At 40.2% G+C, this 23,427-nt stretch overlaps 2 protein-coding genes across 9 annotated transcripts in view; one reads left to right on the top strand and one right to left on the bottom strand.

Annotated features, from left to right (window-relative positions):
• ERAP1 (endoplasmic reticulum aminopeptidase 1) overlaps positions 1–15,694 on the top strand; it is a 31,138-nt gene extending 15,444 nt beyond the window's left edge. The window contains exons 8-18 of the mRNA XM_006775557.2: positions 1,207–1,338; positions 1,497–1,568; positions 2,884–3,038; positions 4,464–4,543; positions 5,102–5,285; positions 6,475–6,631; positions 7,508–7,692; positions 8,571–8,732; positions 9,981–10,121; positions 10,647–10,728; positions 15,028–15,694. Coding sequence (XP_006775620.1) covers positions 1,207–1,338; positions 1,497–1,568; positions 2,884–3,038; positions 4,464–4,543; positions 5,102–5,285; positions 6,475–6,631; positions 7,508–7,692; positions 8,571–8,732; positions 9,981–10,121; positions 10,647–10,728; positions 15,028–15,183 — 1,506 coding nt within the window. The 3' untranslated portion in view covers positions 15,184–15,694. The remainder of the gene's footprint in view (positions 1–1,206; positions 1,339–1,496; positions 1,569–2,883; positions 3,039–4,463; positions 4,544–5,101; positions 5,286–6,474; positions 6,632–7,507; positions 7,693–8,570; positions 8,733–9,980; positions 10,122–10,646; positions 10,729–15,027) is intronic.
• Positions 15,695–17,157: 1,463 nt separating this feature from the next.
• The window catches only part of CAST (calpastatin), a 110,780-nt gene continuing 104,510 nt past the window's right edge, over positions 17,158–23,427 (bottom strand). For all 8 annotated transcript variants that reach the window (XM_006775549.2, XM_006775550.2, XM_006775551.2 and 5 more), the window contains 2 exons: positions 19,566–19,631; positions 17,158–18,681 (listed from right to left, as the gene is read on the bottom strand). In XM_006775549.2, the coding sequence (XP_006775612.1) occupies positions 19,581–19,631 (51 nt within the window). In that variant the 3' untranslated portion in view covers positions 17,158–18,681; positions 19,566–19,580. The remainder of the gene's footprint in view (positions 18,682–19,565; positions 19,632–23,427) is intronic.

The following is a 23,427-nucleotide window of genomic DNA, read 5'->3' as shown; positions in this document are numbered from 1 at the left end:
AAACTGTCCCCTCGGGAGTTCGACTGACTGGGAGTTCGACCGCTTGCTATGATATGTGCTGACCACCAGGAGGCAGCGCGGAGTGAAGGAAGGTCCTGGCCAGCAGCCAGGAGAAGGAAAGCCCCGGCTGGCCCTGATCGCCAGCCAGGCCTAGGGACCCTTCCCGTGTATGGGTTTCATGCACCGGGCCTCTAGTATGTGTGTGTGTGTGTCTACATATATACACACACACACAGACACACATACATATACACACACAGTGGAATATTATTCAGCCATAAAAAGAAAATCTTGCGATTTCTGACATAGATGGACCTTCAGGGTTTTATGTTAAGGAAATAAGTGAGAGACAAATGCTTTATGATCTCACTTTGTATGTGGAGTCTTTAAAACAAAAAACAAAAACAACCAAGCTCAAAGAGAACAAATTGGTGACTGCCAGAGATGGGGGAGAGGTGCTGGGCAAAATAGATGGAGTCAGGAGGTATGCACTTCTAATTATAAAAACATCATGGGATGTAATATACAGCTTGGTGACAGTAGTTAATAAGGTACTGCGTATTTGAAAGTTGCTAACAGATCTTAAGTCTTCATCACAAGAAGATAATTTTGTAACTATAGTGTTAATGTTTACTAGACTTATTGTGATTATTTTGCAATATACAAATATCACATCATGTTGTACACCTGAAACTAATATAATGCTATGTGATTATCTTCTTCTATATATATAAAAGGCTAATATGCAAAGTGTCCCCTTAAGAGTTTGACTGGGAGACTGGAAGTTCGACTGCTCACTGTGACGTGTGCTGACCACCAGGGGGTGGCACGAAACAAAGGAAGGCCCCGGCTGGCAGCCAGAAGGCCCCGACAGGCCCTGATTGCCAGCCAGGCCTAGGGACCCTACCTGTGCACAAATTTCATGCACCGGGCCTCTAGTATCTCAATAATAAAATAAGTACCAGTCCTGTTGGCAGGGATATACACTTTATGTAGACATTCAGGGATCCAAGGTTTGCCTATCTTGTGACCCTACCATTCCCTAGAGCCAAAGGGAGAGGGAGACTACCTCTACTTTGAAGGGACCTAGGAAATTCTTCCAGAAGAGGAGACTTTTAAAAGAACTATTCCAAAATAAAGTGTGATGGTGGATTAGATTGAGGAAGTATAGGTAGCCCTTTTTATTTATATTGTTTGTTTTTTCAGGGATCTTGTATTCTGAATATGCTAAGAGATTATCTTAGTGCCGATACATTTAAAAGTGGTATTGTACATTATCTGCAGACGTATAGTTATAAAAACACAAAGAACGAGGACCTGTGGAACAGTATGGCGAGTGTGAGTATGTTTTTGTGTATCTCTGCACTTGGGATTGACAGGCTCATTATCATTTTGGGTGTTTGTTTTTTTCTGCCTCATATTAATCCCTCTGAGAAGAATCATGAGGGTTTCCTACAGGCCTGCCTGAGAGTGACGTGTATATTTTCGGTTTTTAGATTTGCCCTACAGACAGCTCACAAAGGATGGAGGGCTTTTGCTCTCGGGGTCAACATTCATCTTCATCCTCAGTAAGTTTTTACATCTGTACACGGCGCCCCTCTTCGCATTCTTTTCCACCACAGCCTTTGAAGGTCGGCTCTGTGCCAGGCCCTCTGAGGTCCTCGATTAGATCACCCTCGCTCTTGATAGGACTGCATTTAAACCATACTAGGCTGACAGCCTTTTACAATTTTTAAAGAGTTATCTACACAAGGGGTTCGCACAGCCTTCTTTGGTAACACGTCTCACTGATACTAATTTCTTCGGCTTCGCTCTCTGTAAAGCAGTGAATTTATGACAGGTTTCTGTGAGAGGTAGGGCTTTATCAGTCAGGCTGTGTCGATCATTTCCAGAGCTCTTCATTTGGGAGGAAACATGATGGCAGCGAGCATTCCTGAGCCCTGACTCTGCGTCAGGCACGTGCTAAGCACTTATGTGCATTATCGCCTTTACTCTTCACCGTCAGCCCATGAGTGGGGCAGTGTTATCCCTGTTTTTACAGATGTGAATATGAAATCCAAAGGCATGTGGTTAGTAGATTGCAGAGCTGGGATTTGAATTTAGTTCTAACTTGTGTTTTTAACCAATAAGCTATAAAGAATTCAAAAAAAAATCTGAATCACAAAACAGTCTACATCTCCGCTTATCTGGACTTGTGGACTATTTTCCTAGGCAGCTGTGGGTTAGTCTGGAGATTTAACAGGATTTCATCCATCATATTTTTATTTTCTTGGCTTTTTTGTTTTTAGAGGCAGCTTTCTTCAGAAGTTTGTGGATTAGTTCTGTAGCATATTTTATCCTTTTACTAGCTTTTACATATTTCTTAAAATCTTTTCTTAGTATCAAAGAAAACATCCTCTTTTGAGTTCATGATTGCTGGTGGAGTGTGGGCCATCTGGGTGTTACCGCTTTGGGCTTTGGAAGTACAGGCTCTCGAACACTTTTCCCCACCTGCTTATCTGGGAGCCAGCATTATTCTGTAGGTGTGGGACACCTGGCCACTTTCCCTTCATTCATTCACTCATGCACATGCCTACTTTGTGCCTGGTGCCACGCCCAAGGCATGCCCAGTAGAACCAGATATGGTACCTGTTCTCAAGACACACATGGGTAGAGAAAGAGAACAGGAAGTAACTGTCAGTGCTTTCATGGACCACATGCTGTGGTTGGAGACTGTGGGGAAGGGAGCAGGGCAGGGGCTGGGAGCGGAGGAGGGATGAGAAGGAGCTTCTCAGGGGAGGTGGCCACGGACAGCGGCTCCGTGTGTGAGCAAAAGCGTGGGTTCCATCTCTTCTTAATTGGGTCGAGGTGGGTCATGCATCTGTGGTTTTCTGTGTCAACCAGCACTGGCAACAGGAAGGCCTTGATGTGAAAGCCATGATGAACACCTGGACGCTGCAGAAGGGCTTCCCCCTGATAACCGTCACAGTGAAAGGGAGGAACGTCCACCTGAAGCAAGAGCACTATATGAAAGGCTCTGAAGGCAGCCCAGAATCTGGGTAAGGGTCGCTGAGGAAAACGCATTTGGTTGCTTCGGTAACATCTGCCTTGTAGGATAAAACCTTGTTTTTGAAAGAGTGCCCTTACCTTTATTGCTAAAATATTTCAATCAAATCTGCATATCCTATGAAGTTGATTTATACACCACCATCTCCCCAAGAGGATGAAGGTGGCTCTAAACCTTGGTTCCTCTTGGTGAAGCTGATGATGTATAATTAACCTATTTTATACTTTGATAGGATGCTAATGTCCAGTTATTGGCTTGAGATAAGCTCTAAGTAACTGTCACTAAATTACAATAGTGCCTGGAAATTACTGGGAATTAGGAGAGACTCAATTCTTTTCTTTGGGAAATCTGAATTGGATCCTGGAACTTGTTTGCCAGCTTAACAGGAAAGAAGGACACCACTGGAAATGACGCACTGCAGCTTGACTGGCCCTAGATGGACACTATTTTAAAAATGTTTTGTTTCAAAAGAATTTTACACTTAATACAGAAGTTGTAAGAAGAGTGCAAAGAATTCCCGTATATTTTAACCCAGATATAATGTTAACTTCTTACCATGTTTCTCTTTCTCTCTGTCAAGAAATGCTTTCTCTATATTTCTCTCTCTCTGCATATATGCCATATATGTGTGTGTGTATATTATACATATGGCTTTCCCCTGTTTGAGAGTAATTTCCCCTTCACCTCAAAATCCTTGAGTATGGTATTTTCTAAAATACAAGAACATTCACTTATATAACTGTAGCACAGTAATCACAATTATGAAATAAATTTGATGACATGCTATTATTTAATCTAAACCTTATTTAAGTTTTTCCAGTTGTCCTAATAATGTCTTTGTAGCAAAAGAAAAAATATTCTGATTCAGGCAGGATTCAGTATTAGGGTCACATTGTGTTAATGGTCACTTTTCTTTAGTCCTTTTTCTCAGAAACTGCTCCTCAGTCTTTGTCTTTTTTGACCTTGATATTTTTGAAGAGTACAGGTCAGTTATGTTCTGGATTGTCCTCCAGCTTGGTTCTCTGCTGTTTCTTCATGATCAGATTCAGGTTTTGCATCATTAGTAGGAATTCCATAGAAGTGATGTGTTCTTAGTGTATGATTTAGGAGGCACATGATGTCAATTTGTGCCATTACTAGTGGTCATGGTTTTTAAGTTCGGCACTGTGAGCTCCCAGCCAATCACTGTAAAGGCTGTCAGGGCTCGCTTGAGCCCAAATCCCTAACTCTACTTAAGGACCCCGAGAAGGATGAATAGTGCCTGAAAAACAGGATAGGGCTGTTTTGATCTCTTGGCTATAGCAGCTTTGGTACCATTCTTTCTTAGACTAGCCAGTGCCTGGCACGTGATAGGTGATTTAATGACTGCTTATTCAGTTGAATCAACAAATGAGCAATTCATCCTCCTTTCTTTTAGGTACCTGTGGCATGTTCCACTGACATTCATCACCAGCAAATCAGAATCGACCCAGAGATTTTTGCTGAAGACAAAAACAGGTAATTTGTTGGGGGAAATAACTAGGTTAATGCAAGAAGGAACTATAGAGCTGTGCAGGATTTAGATACCGCCTTTCTTTTGCTATTTATCTTGGTTAAAACAAAAAGGACCAGGTCAACCTTTATCTTCAGCAGATCTCTGGCTTTCATTTTCTAGTGAAGACTATTGGTTGAAAATCCTACCTGGTTGCAAAAAAAGGCCAATATCTTGCCAGATAGAGATTAAAACAGTTTATTTATATAATGATAAAGAGAAGGGCTTACCAGTGAAAAATCCCCATTACTTTGATAACATTGCTGGGTTATATTGTATGTATGGCCTGAAATGTGGCTGCATTCTTCTCATAGATCTATAAATCTCACGAAATTAGTACCTAAAACTAGTGTTGGCTTTTGTCGATGGGGATGCTGTTTTTTGGTTTCTCAAAGAAACATGTTCAATCTGAAACTCATTTCAGTATTAAACTTGCCGGTAGTTTTGTGGTCTAGTCTCTGATCAGAAAAGCTTTCATCCGTCAAGAGAGAAAATAGAGGTATGATTTATTTTATTTGCTCTAGATGTGCTCATCCTCCCAGAAGAGGTGGAATGGATCAAATTTAACGTGGGAATGAATGGCTATTACATTGTGCATTATGAGGATGATGGATGGGATTCTCTGACTGGCCTTTTACAAGGAACGCACACAGCAATCAGCAGTAATGATCGGGCCAGTCTCATTAACAATGCATTTCAGCTTGTCAGGTAATACACACTCCTCAGAGTCTTGGTTTATTTCTGAAAGCAGCTGTTATCACTCAAATTCTTGATTTCTAAAGATGAAAATGATTGATTGCTAATAAGAAGTTGAAGGGTGTTTTCCCCTAAGTTCTTCGAACGATCCAAGGTTGCTTGTAGCCGTATGGTTAACCTCCTTTCTATGTCTACTGAGTCAGGTAAAGGAAGGAATCTGTGTTTTAACCTTTTTCATTAACAGCTATGATCACATGGAGGCAAAAGTGTAGAAAATCAGGAGACCTACTCCCTGGAGAAGCTCCTTGGCTGGTTCCTAAAGGCTTGTCCTGTGGCTTTCTCTGGCTCTAGCCCTGCTTCACCAGATCTGGTTCCTCCCCCGCTGGGTTAAAGGGGTTTCCATCCACCCCTGCCCGCACCTGGATCCTTGAGCTTCACAGCCTCTTAATGAAATACAGTATTTGGGCGGAACAGAAGTCCTAAGGGAAATCACTCAGGTAGAAAGGAATAATTTATAATTGCCCTCTGCTTCTAAATGTCAAGTTCTTCCTCATCGGGGCCTCTTGAGGTGAAAAGTAGCAATGGGGGATAAAAATAGGGGGTGCTTAGTTTGGCACCCCCAAACCCCAAGCACAAATGACAAATATTTGCAGGCGTGCTGTTTCTGCACGCCTACAAATATTCCCCTCTGTAGCATACTACTGCTTACATCTTCAATCTTAGAGGATGTTCTGTTTATATGAGCATATACCTTACCACTGCGGCTTTTAGCATCAACCCTAACAAAGGGTTTTTATCTATATTCGGTTCTGTTGGAATGGAGAAGAGGATGTGTTGACACCAGAGACTTATAATGTCAACTGAGTGGCAGTCTGTCTGACTAGGCTTCCTGAAGGATCTGTGATCAAAATCCCAAAGATCAGCACACAGTTTTGTAGAGGAACAGATCCTGCCCTACTTTTTGTCTTAACCACAAGTTAGCCCTAGCTCTGTTGTGTTTGAGCAACTCCCTTCACTGTGTAAACATGCCGATGTTGTGTTATTTATGATGGAAAAGATACTAATAGAAAGATCCTTATTTATAAGGGGCATTAATAACTGGTTGATTTTTTTGCTGGTAGATTGTTAAATATTTTTTGAAACAAAAAGTTAATTTCCTAAATTTTCTTTTAAACTGCTCACCATGGTGTATCCTGACCAGCATTGGAAAGCTACCGATTGAAAAAGCCTTGAATTTAACCCTGTACTTGAAACATGAAACAGAAATTATGCCTGTGTTCCAAGGTTTGAATGAGCTGATACCTATGTATAAGTTAATGGAGAAAAGAGATATGAATGAAGTGGAAATTCAATTCAAGGTAAAAGCCTGAAATAAATTGAGTGGTTACTTAAGTGGTTTGCTTGTATATGGGTGTGCAAGAATTTTTACTGTCGTGTCTGTGTGTGTGTGTGTGTAAAAAAATATCTATCTATCTATATCTATATATATCTATGTCTATATATATATATGTCACTATATATTAAAGAAAAGTAAATAAAAATTAACTTAGTATTTGGACTAACTCGCAAAGGTATTTGGTTTTATTTTAGCACTAAAAGTAGACATGGAACTATGAGACTCTGTACTTAATTTTCATGGATTTCTTATTCCCTTCCTTTTGCATATCCTTTAATTCATTTTACTTCTGTATTATGATGGCTGTTATTAAGATTTTCTGGGACTCGGGTACTTGAAGAAGAAGTACAGAGTTGTTATTTTTTGGCAAAAGTTCATGAAGTTCCATTGTAAAATTTGCCTTCAAAATGTAGTCATATAAACTCTCTTCGTTTATTTTTTAAAAGTGGTAGTTTATCTTGATTTTAAGTGCATAAAGATATATTTGTAAAAGATTGTTATACAGATACTGAAATAGTTAATCATTTCTTGTGTCTGAAAACTTTTATAATGAAACTAGAGGCCTGGTGCATGAATTCGTGCACGGGTGGGGTCTGGCCAGACCGGGAGGAGATGAGGGCAGTTGGCCAACTGACCCCATCCCCTGGCCGAACTCCCAGTCAAGGGGACAATTTGCATATTGATCTTTTATTATATAGGAAATAGACAGAACTGCATGGTTTTAGAAATAAGAGTTACTACACTTTGTAAAATATCCCCCCCTCACCTGAGTGTACTGGATTACATAAAACATGTGAGGACCTGTGACTGTACTGCTGACATCATGGTTTTCCCTCAGGGCTTTCTCATCAGGCTGCTGAGGGGCCTCATTGACAAGCAGGCATGGACTGACGAGGGCTCTGTCTCAGAGCGAATGCTGCGGAGCCAGCTCCTCCTCCTCGCCTGTGTGCGCAAGTATCAGCCCTGCGTGCAGAGGGCAGAAGGCTACTTCAGAGAGTGGAAGGAAACCAATGGAGATTTGAGGTCTGTCCTTAGCAAACAGCTAGTTTGTTCATGAAAGGGGTGCCTTTTCTATTTTCCATCATCGCTGCTACATGTTGGGAGCAAAACGAACTAGAAAAAGTCTTCCTGGCCTCCCTTTTTAGGAAAATAAATTACTTTATAAGATTTATCTGTGTATCTCTCACCTTGCAGTAATGCTAGGAGGGAACTTCTAAGCACAAAAGTCAAATATCTAGAGAGTTAGAATGGGATTAGAATAGTTCCTACTTTATGCAGCCAAAGGTACAAAACCTACCAGAACTGAGACAGCCACACTGCCAGGAACAGAGGCGATGCCTCTAACAGTAGTTTCTCTGGGTCTCCAAAGTCCCGACAGGAAGTGCCTAGTAGTTGCCTATGCTATGTAAGTACAGTTCTTCCTCTATGTGGAAATTTAATTCTCGCTATACTTAGGTATACCTGGATCTTAAGTCCCACCTGGGAAACATTAAGCCCATAGCATACGTGCTTCCATTGAAAGACATGCTTATCAGTGGTGGTCCTATTGGATTCCTAAATGGATTACATCTTGAGTCTAGTGTGAATCCCTTTCTTTTGGCTTGACAAGTGACCACCTATTGGGAGTCACCCAGTGTCATTAAAGTGTGTGAGACACATAGGTACTTGTGAAAGTGGCAGCTCATGTTAACATTTTTGAGACGACTACTCACAACCGAATTTTGGATATTTTCTCTTGCCTCTTTCAAAAAATTTAACGGAAGGAAAGGTTATTTTTGTTTAGATTTCCAGGCTTGCTTCTCTGATCATGAGGCCATTTATCAGTTCATAATTGGTCACCATTCTGCATCTAAACACAGTTCCTGCAACTCTGACTCTTGCCCGTGTGCTCTTTCCCACAGGCTGCCCAATGATGTGACGATGGCAGTGTTTGCTGTGGGAGCCCAGACCACTGAGGGATGGGATTTTCTCTATCATAAATATCAATCTTCTCTGTCCAGTACCGAGAAAAACCAAATTGAATTTGCCCTCTGTATTAGCCAAAACAAGGAAAAGCTTCAGTGGTGAGTAATTCATTCATGTTCATGTATGAACAAAGGAATCAATTTAGATCAGATCTTTCTCCCATCCATTTTTGTTCTGTTGACCAGGAATTGCCTATTCTTCTGGGAACATTTATATTAGCGGGGAGACAGCTAACAAGTATCTTTTATATATATAAAAGCCTAAGCAACCCTTAGGACCAAATGACCAGAGCCACTGGTCAACCAGTAGCTATGACGCACACTAACCACCAGGGGGAAGTTGCTCAATGCAGGAGCTGCAAACCATCTGTGGCCAGCCAGTAGCAACAGCGTCCGGCTCTTTCGTGCCTAGCCCAGCGACCGTCACCTCCTCTCCTGACCCCGCCGGAGCCTTTGGCCCAGGCTGGGACGGGGAACTGGGGGTGGGTGGTGGCGGACACAGCCCCTTTCCCAGGGGGGCCAAGGGCCGGCTCTCGGGGCTCGCAGTCAACCTCCCACACCCCATCTTTCCCCCCTGGATGGCAGGCCCTAATTGGCCTGCTGCCTGCCTGCCACAGTGGTGGCATGGTGGTGAGAGAAGTGGGGGGTGGGGAGGCAGGAAACCACGCAGTTGTGGGTCACAGGCATCCGTTTCTTCCAGGCCCAGCCCAGTGACCGTCACCTCCTTTTCCAACCCCGCTGGGGCCTTTGGGCCCTGGGCTAGGACAGGGAACTGGGGGGTAGGTGGCTGCAGATGAGGCCCCTTTCCCAAGGGAGCTGAGGGCCGGCTCCCTCCTTGGGCCCAGCAGCCAACCTCCCACGCCCCGTTCTTCCCCCCAACTGGCAGGCCCCGATCGACCCATGGTCCCTCTCCCTGTCCTCTCCCCTCAGCCAGCTGGCCCTGATGGGCCCTCATTGCCGGCCAGGCCTAGGGATCCTGCCTGTGTACGAATTCGTGCACTGGGCCTCTAGTGGTAAATAATTAGGGAGAAGCTAGTGTCAGGAAAAATATTTAAAGGAGCATATCATATATTTGTGTATCTTTAAGAATAACAAATTTAGAAACATATACTTTCTTAACTCCTCTTATGAGAAAATGAGAGTATATGTGAGAGAGTGCATTGTGAATACTGTGTGTCAGTTTTATTGTTACATAGCTATAGCGAGTTTACCAGGGCTTTGGTTACCTATTTATCTTTTCAGTCTTTGTTATTGGCAGGCTGGCTTTAAATTATTTTATGGAATAACTTTCTCATAACTTTTCCAGGGCATATTCATTGCTAACATTTCTTCTCCTAATCATTCTAGGTTACTAGAGCAAAGTTTTAAGGGAGATGTAATAAAAACTCAAGAGTTTCCAGATATCCTTAGAGCTATTGGCAGAAACCCAGTGGGATATCCACTGGCCTGGCAATTTCTGAGGGAAAACTGGAATAAACTTATACAAAAGTAAGTAGTGCCAAAGATTGTGCTGTGCCTGGGGAAGTTCCTCAACCTGGCTATTTTTTTTTATTTGTTTGTAAAACAACAGTGACCATCCAAAGGGGGTTTTTGACTGACGCTAGAAAGTAGAGGTCCTTACAATATCCTTGGACAATATAAAACTCTTAGTTCATTGCTAGCCCATGAATCTGGATAGTCAGGTTTTCTATTCCATCTGGAGTAATCCCTTCCCACACCCACTGACCTATTAGAAGTCTCCTGCTTCGCTCCTTTGCTGATTTGCACCTCTCCTTGTCTAACTTGTGCAGCATCACTACTTCTATCATTTTCTTTTGGGTACTTCATCTTTTGTTCAGCTGTTGGTGTCTATTTTTTTCAACTAGATCTTAATCCATTGGAGGACAGGGATCATGTCCATGTTTTCCATGCCTAACCAGTTTTCACATAAATGCTATAATATAAGGGGCACTTAGAAATATATGTTGAAAGAATGAATATTTCACAGTATAACTTGACAGTTTCCATTTCTAGGTTTGACCTTGGCTCACCTTCCATAGCCCACATGGTGATGGGAACAACAAATCAGTTCTCCACAAGGGCACGGCTTGAAGAGGTAAAAAAAAAAAAAATCTTTTTAAGCTTAAGTGACAATTAGCGAATAAGTATGGGGTAGACAAAATATTTTAAGGGTGTGATGAGTTAGAAATGAATTTTGTCGCTTAGTAGGTGTTCCTTTGGGTGCTGTCGTGTTTTTAACATAAGCAAAAATCAGTTGTGAATGAACTAGTAAAAACTGTGCCTCTTCCCAAACACATTAAGAAGTTTTAGCCTTGCCATTACGAAGTTCGGAGCTTAAAGGTTACTTTAGATACGGAATCCCTGTTTTGGGGTGGTAAAAGTGATCATTGGAAGTGTAAATAACTGAAGTGATCATCCAGCCATTGTGAAAGAGGTAGGTCTGGAATCCAGGTTCTCTACATCCAAGTTCATGATTTCCTGCTACTTATTTATATGCCATCTACTTTTCAGAAAGAATTTTAGGCAACTTGTAAGGTCCAGATATAAAATAAATGTTAAAAAAAGAACACAGAGCTGCATGATGGACAGAAAGAGGTAACTGTCTGAAGGATTTATGCTGAGGGTAATTTATTGCACTCGAACCCTAACGTTATCACGGCTTCCCTAGCTGCCAAGGAAAAATGAGAAAACAGCATGAGTTATCCTCATTGTCTGGGAAGAGGGAACCACAAAAGCGCACTTTTTTTCTGAGTCTTAAACTCTGAGGAATCGGATCGATGGGTTGTCTGTGGTGTCCCTTCTATGCTACTGCTTTCTGTAGTAAGGTCGTGGAACAAACTTTATGTGGTTTCAAAACTATGCTGCGTTTAGATAAAATCTGAGTGCCCAATATTAATTTTTTAAGGAATAGTTTCATGTGTAGTCTGATTGCACCATGATCCAGCTGGATATAAGGAAGAGTGCTTTGCAAATGCAAAAGAAATGTCATGTCCCCAGCCCCACCCGGGCTTGTAAAATTAACTTGCCCATGTTATCTCAAGCTTGACCTCCATTGAGGACTACAGCTGTGTGATGACCGCAGAGCTGTCCATAGGCTGTAACTAGCTGGATAGCTGTCCATAGACCAGATCTGTGGCAACAGAATATTCTATTCATTCGCTTGTTCGTTTGCTTTCTCATTAATTCATTCAGGATGTCCTATTCTTGCTATATGGCAGGCTTGGTTTGGGTTCTAGGGAATGAAGATGAACAGAATAGACAAAGCCCTTGCTCGCATGGAGCTTAAATTCTACCGGGGGAATCAGACAATTACAATGACAGACAAACAACCTTTGTCAGGTTGAAGATTGACTAAGGCAGTGGTTCTCAGCCTTGGCTGCACATTAGAATCACCTGGGAATCTTTTAAAAATCCGAATTCCTGGGCCTCATCCTCCAGAAATTCTGTTTCTTTGTTATGGGGTGGGGCCACAACATTAGTAACAAAGAAACAGAATTTCCAGAGGATGAGGCCCAGAAATCAGGATTTTAAAAAGATTCCCAGGTGATTCTAATGTGCAGCCAAGGTTGAGAACCACTGGACTAAGGCAAGGTAAGGATAGAGAGTGCCTGGGGCGGGGAGTGGTGCTATGTTTTCTAGGATGACTCGGAGACGTTTCAGTGGACATCAAAGGAAATGCAGGTAGCCAGGAGGAGAGTGTTGTGTGCATAGGAAACATCAGGCGCACAAACTGAGGCAGGACATGGAAATGAAGAAGCCTGAGATACTGCCATCATAGAGAGCGTCCTACTGCCTTTTAAAACATAGGAGTCCTCCTGAGCCCTGCCTTCCCCTCACATCTAATCCATCCCCGAGTCCTGTCGGCCCTGTCTGTGGCATATACATCATAACTCTGCACTTCTCTCTGCCACTTACCCCATACAAGCTTTTCTTATTTAAAAAGTCTGGTCTATGGTGATCGCCTCCTAACTGGCCTCCCTCCTGCCACTTGCCATTAACGAAACCACTTTCCACATTTAAAACTGAATTGACCCCCTTCTTGTAACCCCACCTATTGTTCTTGCAGTAAATTCCAGACCTCTTTCCTGTGTGCCCAAACTGGGATGACCTGGCTCCTGTCCACCACTCCAGCCAGTTCTCACTTGCTCTCCTTGTTCACTATCTCTCAATACTCCAGGCACTCAGCCTCCCCCTGCTCCTGGGCCACCAACTACCAGTATTTCTCTGATCTCAAAGGCTCTGCACTTTCTTTGTCTGCCCGGCTGGCTCTTTGCCCAACTTTTCGCTGGAAAGGCTCATTTTATCCTTGCAGTGGTTCTCAACCTTCCTAATGCCACGACCCTTTAATACACTTCCTCATGTTGTGGTGACCCCCAATTTCATTGTTACAAATTGAACATAATTAAAGCATAGTGATTAATCACAAAAACAATATGTAATTATATATGTGTTATCCAATGGTCTTATGTGACCCCTGTGAAAGGGTCATTCGACCCCCAAAGGGGTCGCAACCCACAGGTTGAGAACCGCTGCTTTAGAGGTTCCAGCTCGAGGGTCACCTTTCCAGACCACTCTGTGTGTAGCAGGCCACCCCCTCCACAGTTACTGTCCTAGCCCTAGTTTATTACACAGTTTATATTAATCAAAGTTTACTGCCTGTCTTCCAGGGAGACTGTAAGCTCTCTGAGCGTAGGGTGCTTATTCGATTCACCGCCACATCCTCAGTTCTAGCACAGTAACTAAGGCAAGGGCTGAATAAGTACCTGTGTCAGTAGGCGTGACTAAATGGATGAGGTTGCAGCCCTGACACAAGCTGGGTTTTAGGTTCTGCACCTTACCACATTCTATAACTACATCCTCTGCAATGTAGAGATGACCCTCATTTAACCAATGAGGAGACGGAGTCCCAGAGAAGTTAAATTATTTGCTCAAGGTCAAACAAGTTAGGGTAAACCTGTTTTTCCCTGTATCATGCTGCTTGTTGCACAGGACATGTTCTCAAGGAGGCAGTTTTGAATCAAATACTCAGATGACATGCTGCGTTTCCCAAATCAGGTCATATAGGAGAGAGACTTCGGGGGTCAGAAAAAAAATTTAAGAGCACGTGTTAAAACTGGTTTTGTTGCCAGTCTTGTAGGTGTTCTTTAGTGGTACTGTCGTGATGGGCTCCTTCAGGTTTAGACAGTTTGACCAAGGGGTAAGACTGTCGATGAGGTCTGACTGTTGAGGAGTGCTCAGAGTGATTTTTTAGCTGAATATCAATTAATCTTGAGTTCTGATAGGGGGAAAGAAGGTTGAGCTGCAACTTGGGACAGAGAAGCAGAGTGTTTTCTAGGCTGCTGCAAAGGAGGGCATGCCTCTAAGCTCATTGAAAAGTTGCACTGGGATAATTTTGAAACCACCTTGCATCATTTAAAATTGGGATTTGGTCTTTCAAAAACCTATTTTTACCCCCTCTTATTTTCAAACTCGTGATATTATGGCATAGTGGTGGTATTTTTTTAGTGTTTTTTTTTTTAAGGAATTAACTGTCTGGAATCCATGCTGAATAGACAATACATCTTGGTCTAGACTTGCTTTCTGTCTACAAAATCAAAAATTGATGGATTAATGCTGTGAAAATTTATGGGAAAAGGTTAATAACCCTTTAAGGTGAAACAGAGTAGCACAATGATCAATGGTGTGGCAAAGCCGGCCTATTCCTCCTGTGAGCTTAAAGGGGTCCAGATACCCAGCGATGAAACAACAAAAATCTATTTTCGTGGAGGGAGCCAAGAGTTTCTTATCTCTTTAAAACTATGGGGAACTTTGTGTGGATTTTATCTTAAGGGAACAATACCTGAATTGTGGATTAAGATAATAAAAACTTGGCAACGTTTGGGGTATTACCACCATAACTTGCTAAGAACCCCATTCCCCAAAGTGTTTCTATAATCACACACAAGGCCAGGTCCGTGGAGAACGACTACACTTATGTGGTTGAAACTGTTTTGCTTGGCAAAGAGGACACTCTGCACATTCTGCTCTTTAGATACCATGTTTAAAAAAATGAAGTTAGCATCTGTGTGTCTATAACAGAATACACATTAAATAGACACACTCAATTAAACCTTAATTATAAAGTGGTAAACAGTGAAGTCTTTTAGAATCTGGCAACTGTGAATAAACTAAAAAACTGCAGAGAAAAACACACACAACTTGACATCATGAGGCATGAGCTCATTTCATACAACTTCAGTTTGTGTACATAATCGTATCCAGACACCTGGCACTGCCTTCCGTATAGAATTTTGACAAATGCTGGAATTTTGGCTTCAGTTTTCTTTTAACGAGCCTGGACTTGTATAATGTAATAAAGCAACATTTTAAAAACTCATTTTTTTTTTCTCACAAGGTAAAAGAATTCTTCAGCTCTTTGAAAGAAAACGGTTCTCAGCTCCGTTGTGTCCAACAGACAATTGAAACCATTGAGGAAAACATACGTTGGATGGATAAGAATTTCGATAAAATCAGAGTGTGGCTCCAAAACCAAAATCTCGAACTGCTTTAACAGTCCGTGACTAGTCGGTTCCTGTGATCTCTGATCACCCACATTTTGTTGAATATGAATACCTTCAACCTAAAGATGGCTGTTTGGGCTCCCCACTGAAGACACCTCCTTTTTCTTAACTTCTTACTCATTTGACCGGTCCTGTGAAAAGCCTGGCTGTTAATTTTTCCATCAATGCGTTATTTCTATTGTGTGTTTCATTTACAGGTGTTGCCCGCAACGTAAACCCACGTGGTGGGTTTCTCACTGCTGAAGAGTAAAGTACCATATTCTTATTTTTTATTTTATACTTAAGCCCCACAGCCTCCAAACCCTTCCCTCCCAGGTGTTTGTCATTCAGAAACTGTTTTTGTTAGTCTCCTGGGAACGCTGTGAATGGTGGGAACTACTAACAGTGACCATTTGGATCTGCCTTTTAGATACCATGTTTTTAAAAGGTTAAGTTAGCATCTGTGTGTATATACAGAACGCACATTAAATAGACACACTCAATTAAAGCCAGGATGTCTGATCTGCTTCTACCTTCTCTTCTTTGCCCATGCCCTGGGGCGAACGTGGGGCCACCTCCTCGGGCTTCCTGGCCCTCTGGCTTGTGGTCAGTCTCCCAGGGAAGGCAGATTGGAGCTGGGGTGGGAGAGAGGAGGTGGGTGTACTCCCCGAGTTCCCTTCAGGCTGCCTCAGGCTGGCCTCCACTGAAGGTCTCCCGCTCTGGAGGTGGCCCCTTTGCCCACTGAGCCTCCCCCATCTCTGCCTTCTAGCAACTGCTTCCTTCTCATCCCCTCAGGATGAGGGGAGAAGTGGCAGCCTGGCTTTTACTAGTCATGGCTGCACCTGTGGTTTCCATATGTCCCTGCCCTGCCTCTGCTTAAAAACAAAACACCAACGTGTATGACACCCTCCTCAAGTAATCCTAATTGGAGTGTCATCTACTCCTCAGGGATCCTGACCGATAGTGTCCCTTCTGAAACAGCAGAGTGCCTTCAGGTCTAGAGAAGGAACCTGTCGCTTGAAGTTGAACCTGAGAGCTGTTGGTCCTTAGGTAGGTGCTGCTTCCCCTCCCTGCTCGTTATTTGGCCTAGTTTACAATTCCCGAGTTACTCATTATTGCCACCTATTGCCAGTAAATCATTGCTGTCTTCTGTAAATGACGATATATTGTGAAACTGAAAATATTTGCTTATATTCCTCTAAGTGAGAAGTCTTTTATGAAGTTTTTAATGTACCGCAGAATTTAAGATAAAGGAATGTGATAGGGAAAATGTCAAAATGTGTTCTGATACATGAGGAATAGTGACTTTTCTGGACCTAAATGCATTTACAGTTCCTTTTTTAAACATATTGCATGGTTTAATGGTTTGAGAAACAGAAACAGAAATCACTGGTAATTTCTACCCCAGGCATTTTCCTTCCAAAAACATACAAAGCCAAGATTTGAGTGTAAAATATTTTTAATTGTATTTTACATCTTGGTTAATGAAATACGAAATGTGAAAATAGTGATCTTCAGTTTGGTCACCTGAGGAACCTACTTTCCATTGCTTTTGGAGAAGTCCATTCCTAAATGGACACAATATTGCCACAACAATGTGCAAAACCTGTTTGGTAATAAAAGGTTATAATTTACCTGTAAGCAGATATTTGCAATTATTTCCTCCTAATTAGATGGGTGAAAAGGATTGCTTTGGATACTGAAGCTGACTCAAGCCATCATTAATTACAAACACCCAACTCTTGAAGACATTTCTAATAAACAAAAAAAAGCATATTCAGAGTACCTTAAATGTTTACTTTTACAGGCATTCCTTAAATCTCAGGATTTTGGTATGTTGTTTAAAAATACTATATATGCATCAAATTAATAATACTGCAGCCATATCCTTGCAAACACATCTGTCAGTGTCCAAGGTTTTACCTTTTTGAACAAACAAAAACACCCCACTTTGTACTACCCAAATGGAAGAATTAGAGACATAGTTAAAATCCCTCAGGAAACATGTGTTTTATTTTCTTGTCAGTGCCTTGAAGAGGTCTGTTCAGTCACCATAACACTGGCTTATATTTCCCAGACGTAGAATAATAGAAAAATGCCCCGTGTCTCTGATGAGACAGACATAGCATTTAAAGTGGGTGAAGCTTGAAATCCCATAGGTATTGCATGATTTTTAAAAAGAATTTATAAGGGTATTAACAAAATTTGACGCCCATTATAGGCAGTGTTATTGTTTTTGTGTCTCTCCCCCCCTTAATAGACAGTATTGGTGGTGATATATTTACTGAAGTCAGCTAGGTCCTAATAAATAAAACCTCCACACAAAGGCTAAGGAAGGCTGTGCTCTCTGAAATAAGAAATTCCAAATCAGTGTATGATATGTACCTGATATCTTTTCCTGCATTCACTACCGGGAAGTAAAGATAAAATTATTTATCAAAATCTCATCAATGACCTCAGTGCTATGTTCATGAGCAATTCAGAAAGATCTAAGAAACCATTCGAAGTTGCAGGACAACAGAGCCTAGTTCTTAAGTTTCTGTGAGGGGGAAGGGAGCGAAGTTTTAAATTCCAGATTTCTTTTTTTAAAGCAGAAGTTTGGTTTTGTATTGGGTAAACCTAACTTCCTGTAAAGCCAGGTGCTATACAGTGCAACAGACTAAGCAAACAACAGCTACTCAGGTTTTATATAGAGTGAGTGGAAGCACAGCGTAACATAGTAAACCAACAGAGTTCAAGCCATATGAATATTCTGAGTAGATTTTATTCTTGGAACTTGCTATGCAGTGAAATATAGTCTGTATCTCTTGCTCTTCTGACTTGATTCAAGTCTCAGTAAGTATGTTTTACGCGGCTATAAGGTGCATAAGTCCTAACCTCTGGCAAAGAGTTTAACCTGAAAAGAGGCGCAGTGCTTTCTGGTCTGTCCAGGTTACCTATCAATTCATTATTAGCAGCCCAAGAGGAGATATGTGCCCGATGTACAATATTTAATGGGCTTATAAACATTAACCCAGAGAAACATCAAGTACAGTTCAAAAGCCCAAGGGGAAAGGGGTAATGAGAAATCAGAACATTGACGAATGTTTACAGCATTGTTTTCCAAATGCTAACAATAACAACAAATTAAGTGCAAACCAAAAATACTAATGAGATTTACAGGCACTGCGTGTAGAATGTGCAAAATTTTGCAAAGGTTTTTCCTGTTATTTTTTTTGTGTGTGTGTTGCTTTAAGAAACTATCAAATATATCTCTTAGAAATATAAAGTTTCCTTCTCTCCCAACTGCAGGCAATTTTTAAAAATTCAAAGTTTATCAATACTCAGTACAATAGCACAGGTGAACCAGGCAAATTCACTTTCTGGGAAAAGAATAACAAACCAACGTTTAGGATGTCAAAAAACTCAACAAAGATCACTGTCCAAAAGCCACCCAGAAAAATTCGTTGTCAAAGCCTTTTGTTCTTCAGAAGTCACCAACCACCAGCGAAGATTTTACATGTAGATACCTTGAAAAATTCAGAGAAAAATCCAGTGAACCACTTTGGTATGTAGTTTTTTTGTTGTTGTTACAAGGCATAATAAATGTAACATTTAGCAAAAGCATATATATATATAGACAAGAAGGAATTTCCTAGAAGTAAACATGAAAGTGGATTATTCATATAATTTTTTTTAAATTTTGGAGGGAGTCTTTAGAGTAGTTCTCATTAGCATACCTCCCTCATTATGGGAACTAAAAGTGGAACATGGTGAGAAAAATTTGTATTTTTATTTCCTTTAGGCTTTGTTTGGCAAGCAGTTATAAACTTTTATACTTTAGAATAAGATCTCTTCTTTTTCAAGCTAAGGGTTCAGCTCTCAAGATAGATCTCAGAGATTCCCTCATCAATGCAAGCTCCTGAGTCACCATAACGTATAATCAAACATAGTATTTGGCCAAAAGTAGTCAATCTTTTCCTTTGCCCTTGGTTTCAAAAACCCTGTAATTTCCACCAGACCTTAAGGGGTACTTCTCCTCACCCTTCATGTCTTGGTATCAATAACACAGGGGCATTCTACTATAAGAGGTAATACAACATGCTAATTTTGCTTTGCCACAGTAATCTGCAAAATTATGAGCATTTGGGTTTCAAAGAGTCAGCAAGACTTAGATGGTCATTTTCTTCAAGACCCTGGCCTAATACTTTAAAGAGCTCTTATTATAAGATTGTTTTTTAATATTTCAACAGCACAATCATCCCATTTAGTGCTTTTCAGAGAATTACTCTATAGATTTTGCAATGTGCATTTCATGCCAATAGTTGAGAACATGAAATACTCAAGGAGTAGACTTAGTTTTTCCCGCCTAGAAGATACCGTTGCCTTCATTTGCAACAAACATCCAACTTACCAAATAGTGTGAACTTTAACTTGTATTTTTTTCATCAGCTTTTGGCTTGGAAGTTTCCTCCTTTGCCTAAAAGGGAAAGCAAAACCATCAAAGAGCTCTTTCTTTTCTGGATTAAGTATCATAAAACTGGTCAACCAGAAGATCCTTATGAGGAGATGGGCTTCTAAAAATTAAAGGGGCAAAACTTGGTAGTCAATTAGGGAAAATGAGATAGTTCTTTCTAATTATTTTTGTATTTAGCCAAAACACTCTGAATTCTTCCCCTTCAAGTTTATAAGTTAAAAATAACCTTAAGTGATTCTAAATGTTTTTCTTTAGACTTCCTTTTTTTTTTTAAGACCAAGGTAATTAAAAAAAAGAATATGTAGGTGTTCTTGGATGGAATTGTTCATTCATTCTATAGTGATTCCTCTCCCTGCAATGGGGGGTATTGCTGGCCAGTTAACCCACTCAGCATGGAGGGTTATTATGCTTTCTACTTTTTGTGAAAGGGTTGGTCATATGCTTTGTATAACTGAAGTTAAATAATAAGCAGATTAATCTATTTGAGATAATGGCATGAGCAACTTTTAGATTTCACATGTAGGTGAGATCATATGTTATTTGTCTTTCTGACTTATTTCACTTAACCTAATGTCTTCAGGGTCCACCCAGGTTGTCACAAATGGAAAATTTCATTCTTTGTATGGACATATAATATTCTATTTTGCATATATACATCAGTTTTAAAAATCCATTCATCCTTAGATGGACACTTAGGTTTTCATATTTTGGCTCTTATAAAAACTGCTTCAGTGAATATGGGGCTGTACATAGCTTTCAGAATCAGTGTTTTCATTTTCTCTGGAGAAATACATAGAAGTTAGATTGCTGTGAAAAATGCCATTGGAATTTTGGTAGGAATTGCATTGATAGACTTTGGGTGGTAAGGACATCTTAACAATGTTAATTCTCCTGATTCATGAACATGGGATATCTCACCATTGGTTTATGTTGTCTTTGATATCTTTCAGCAGTCACACAGTTTCTAGTCTGCAAATCTTTCACTTTCTTGGTTAAATTTATTCCTGTGTTACTGTTTTTGGTGCTATTGTGCATGGGATATTTTCTTTTTCAGATGTTTCATCATTAGTGTAAAGGAATACCAGTCATTTCTGTATGCTGACTTTTTTTTATCCTGAAAATTTACTAATTGGTTCCAACACTTTTTTGGTTGACTCTTTGGGATTTTCTATATACAAAACCATACCAGCAAATACAAACAATTTACTTTTTCCTTTCCAATCTGAACATTTTTTATTTCTTTGTCTTGCCTAAATGAGCTAGCTAGGACCTCCTATATTGAATACAGCAGGGGTCCTCAAACTTTTTAAACAGGGGGCCAGTTCACTGTCCCTCAGACTGTTGGAGGGCCGGACTGTGGTTAAAAAAACAACAACTATGAACAAATTCCTATGCACACTGCCCATATCTTATTTTGAAGTGAAAAAACAAAACGGGAACAAATACAATATTTGTATTTGCATGTGGCCCGCGGGCTGTAGTTTGAGGACCCCTGGAATAGAGTATTGAGTAGGAAAGTGGGCACCCTTTTCTTGTTCCTGATCCTACAGGAAAAGCTTCAGGTTTTTGTGGGTTTTTTGACATTGAATATAATGTTTGCTCTGGGTTTGTTGGATATGGCTTTTATTATGTTGAAGTATGTTCTTTCTATACCCTATATTTTAAGGGTTTTTTTTTTATCATGAAAGGATGCTGTAATTTATCAAATACTTTTTTTTGCATTTATTGAGATGATCATGTGATTTTTATCTTTAATTTTATTTATGTGATATATTACATTTATTGATTTACATATGTTAACTCTCCTAGCATCCAGGGATAAATCCCAATTAGTCTTGGTGTATAACCTTTTTAATGTGTTCCTGAATTCAGTTTGCTAATATTTTTGAGAATTTTTGCATCTATATTCATCCTTATTTGGTTTTGGTATCAAGGTAGTGATGGCCTCGTAGAATGACACTGCAAGTATTTCCCCTTCCTGCTATTTTGGAAGCATCTGAGGAAGCTTGGTGTTAATTCTTCTCCAAATGTTTGATAGAATGCACCAGTGAAGCCATCTTGTCCTGGTGTGTGTGTGTGTGTGTGTGTGTGTGTGTGTGTGTGTGTGTGTATTGGGAATTTTTTGATTACTTATCCAATCTGTTTACTCTTCATTGGTCTGTTCAGATGTTCTGTTTCATCCTGATTCAGTCTTGGTAGGTAAGAAATGTTACCATTTCTTCTAGATTATGTAATTTGTTGCCACATAATTGTTGATAGTAATTTCTTGTTCCTATGAATAGTTGTAGTACCAGTTGTAATATCTCCTCTTTCATTTCTAATATTTTTTATTTGAGTCTTCTGTTTTCTTAGTAAGTAATAAAGGTTTGTCATTTTTTTTCTTTTTGAAGATCCAGCTTTTAGTTTTGTTGATCCTTTCTACTGTTTTTCTGGTCTCTATTTTATTTCCACTCTGATTTTTATTTCCTTTCTATGTTGGGCTTAATTTGTTGTTCATCTCTTCCTCAAGGTGTACTAGTAGATTTAGGTTGGGTTTTTTTTTTTCAGACTTTTCTAAGTTCTTAATATATGCATTTATAGCTATAAACTTTCCTCTCAGAACTGTTTTTGCTGCATTCCTCAAGATTTGACATGCTGTATTTCCATTTCTACTGGTTTTGAGATAATTATTTCCCTTTTAATTTCTCCTTTGACCCATTGGTTGTTCAGAGTGTTGTTTAGTTTTCACATATTTGTAGATCTCTCTCCTTCTTGTTCATTTCTAGTTCCATACCATTGCAGTTAAAGAAGATAGTTGGTATGATTTCAGTCTTCTTAAACTTGCTAATTTTTGTGTCTTGTCATGATGTATGCTGGAGAATGTTCCAAATGCAGCAGCAGAATGTGTATTCTGCTGCTATCGGGTGGAATGTTCTTTGTATGTCTGTTAAGTCAATTTGTTCTCAAGTATGGCTCAATTCCCACATTTCCTTGTTGATTCTGATTATCCATTTCTGATAATGTGATATTGAAGTCCCTTACTATATTGTTTATTGTATATCTGTCCCCTAAGATTTGTTAGTATTTGCATGTTTTGGTGCTTGGGTATTGGGGGGATATATCATTAGAGTTGTTATATCCTCTTGATGTATTGACTGCTTTATCATTAGATAATGACTTTATTTGTCTCTTGTAACCATTGTTGGCGTGAAATCTATTTTGTCTGATATGACTACACCTGCTCTCTTTAGGCTCCTGCTTACTTAGAATATTATCTTCCATCCCTTCATTTTGAACCTCTGTGTGTCTTAGAGCGGAAATGAGTCTCCTGTAGGCAGCGTGTAGTTGGGTCCTTAAAAAGAAAATTCTTCCACCTACTCTGTGCCTTTTGATTGGTGAGCTTAATCCAGGTGATTATTGATATGTAAGGACTTACTGCTGTCATTTTATATCTTGCCTTCTGGTTTTTTTATAACTCCGTTTTCCTTCTGATCTGTCTACCTTCTTAAACTGATAGTTGTTCATGGTGATTTGTTCATTTGCCCCACCCCTACCAACCATTTTTTGTTTTGTGTCTCTGCTCTAGATATTTTTGTGGTTACCATGTGGTTTACAAACAAACAAGCAAACAAAAAACCCACTGCCTGCGCACGCGCGCGCGTGTGTGTGTGTGTGTGTGTGTGTGTAGTGGCCAGAATCATGTTACTGACAGAATAGTGACACTACAAAGAAATTTGTGTTATAATCAACTTTGCCTTGACAATTATTGTAAACACTTTGTTAATTTCTTTTATTCACAGACAAAATCTATTGGGAAATT

This window comes from Myotis davidii, unplaced genomic scaffold (genome assembly GCF_000327345.1).
Source record: "Myotis davidii unplaced genomic scaffold, ASM32734v1 scaffold44, whole genome shotgun sequence".
Taxonomy (NCBI): Eukaryota; Metazoa; Chordata; class Mammalia; order Chiroptera; family Vespertilionidae; genus Myotis; species Myotis davidii.
The sequence above is the reverse complement of the archived record's forward strand: the minus strand, read 5'-3'. Positions and strand labels throughout refer to the sequence as shown.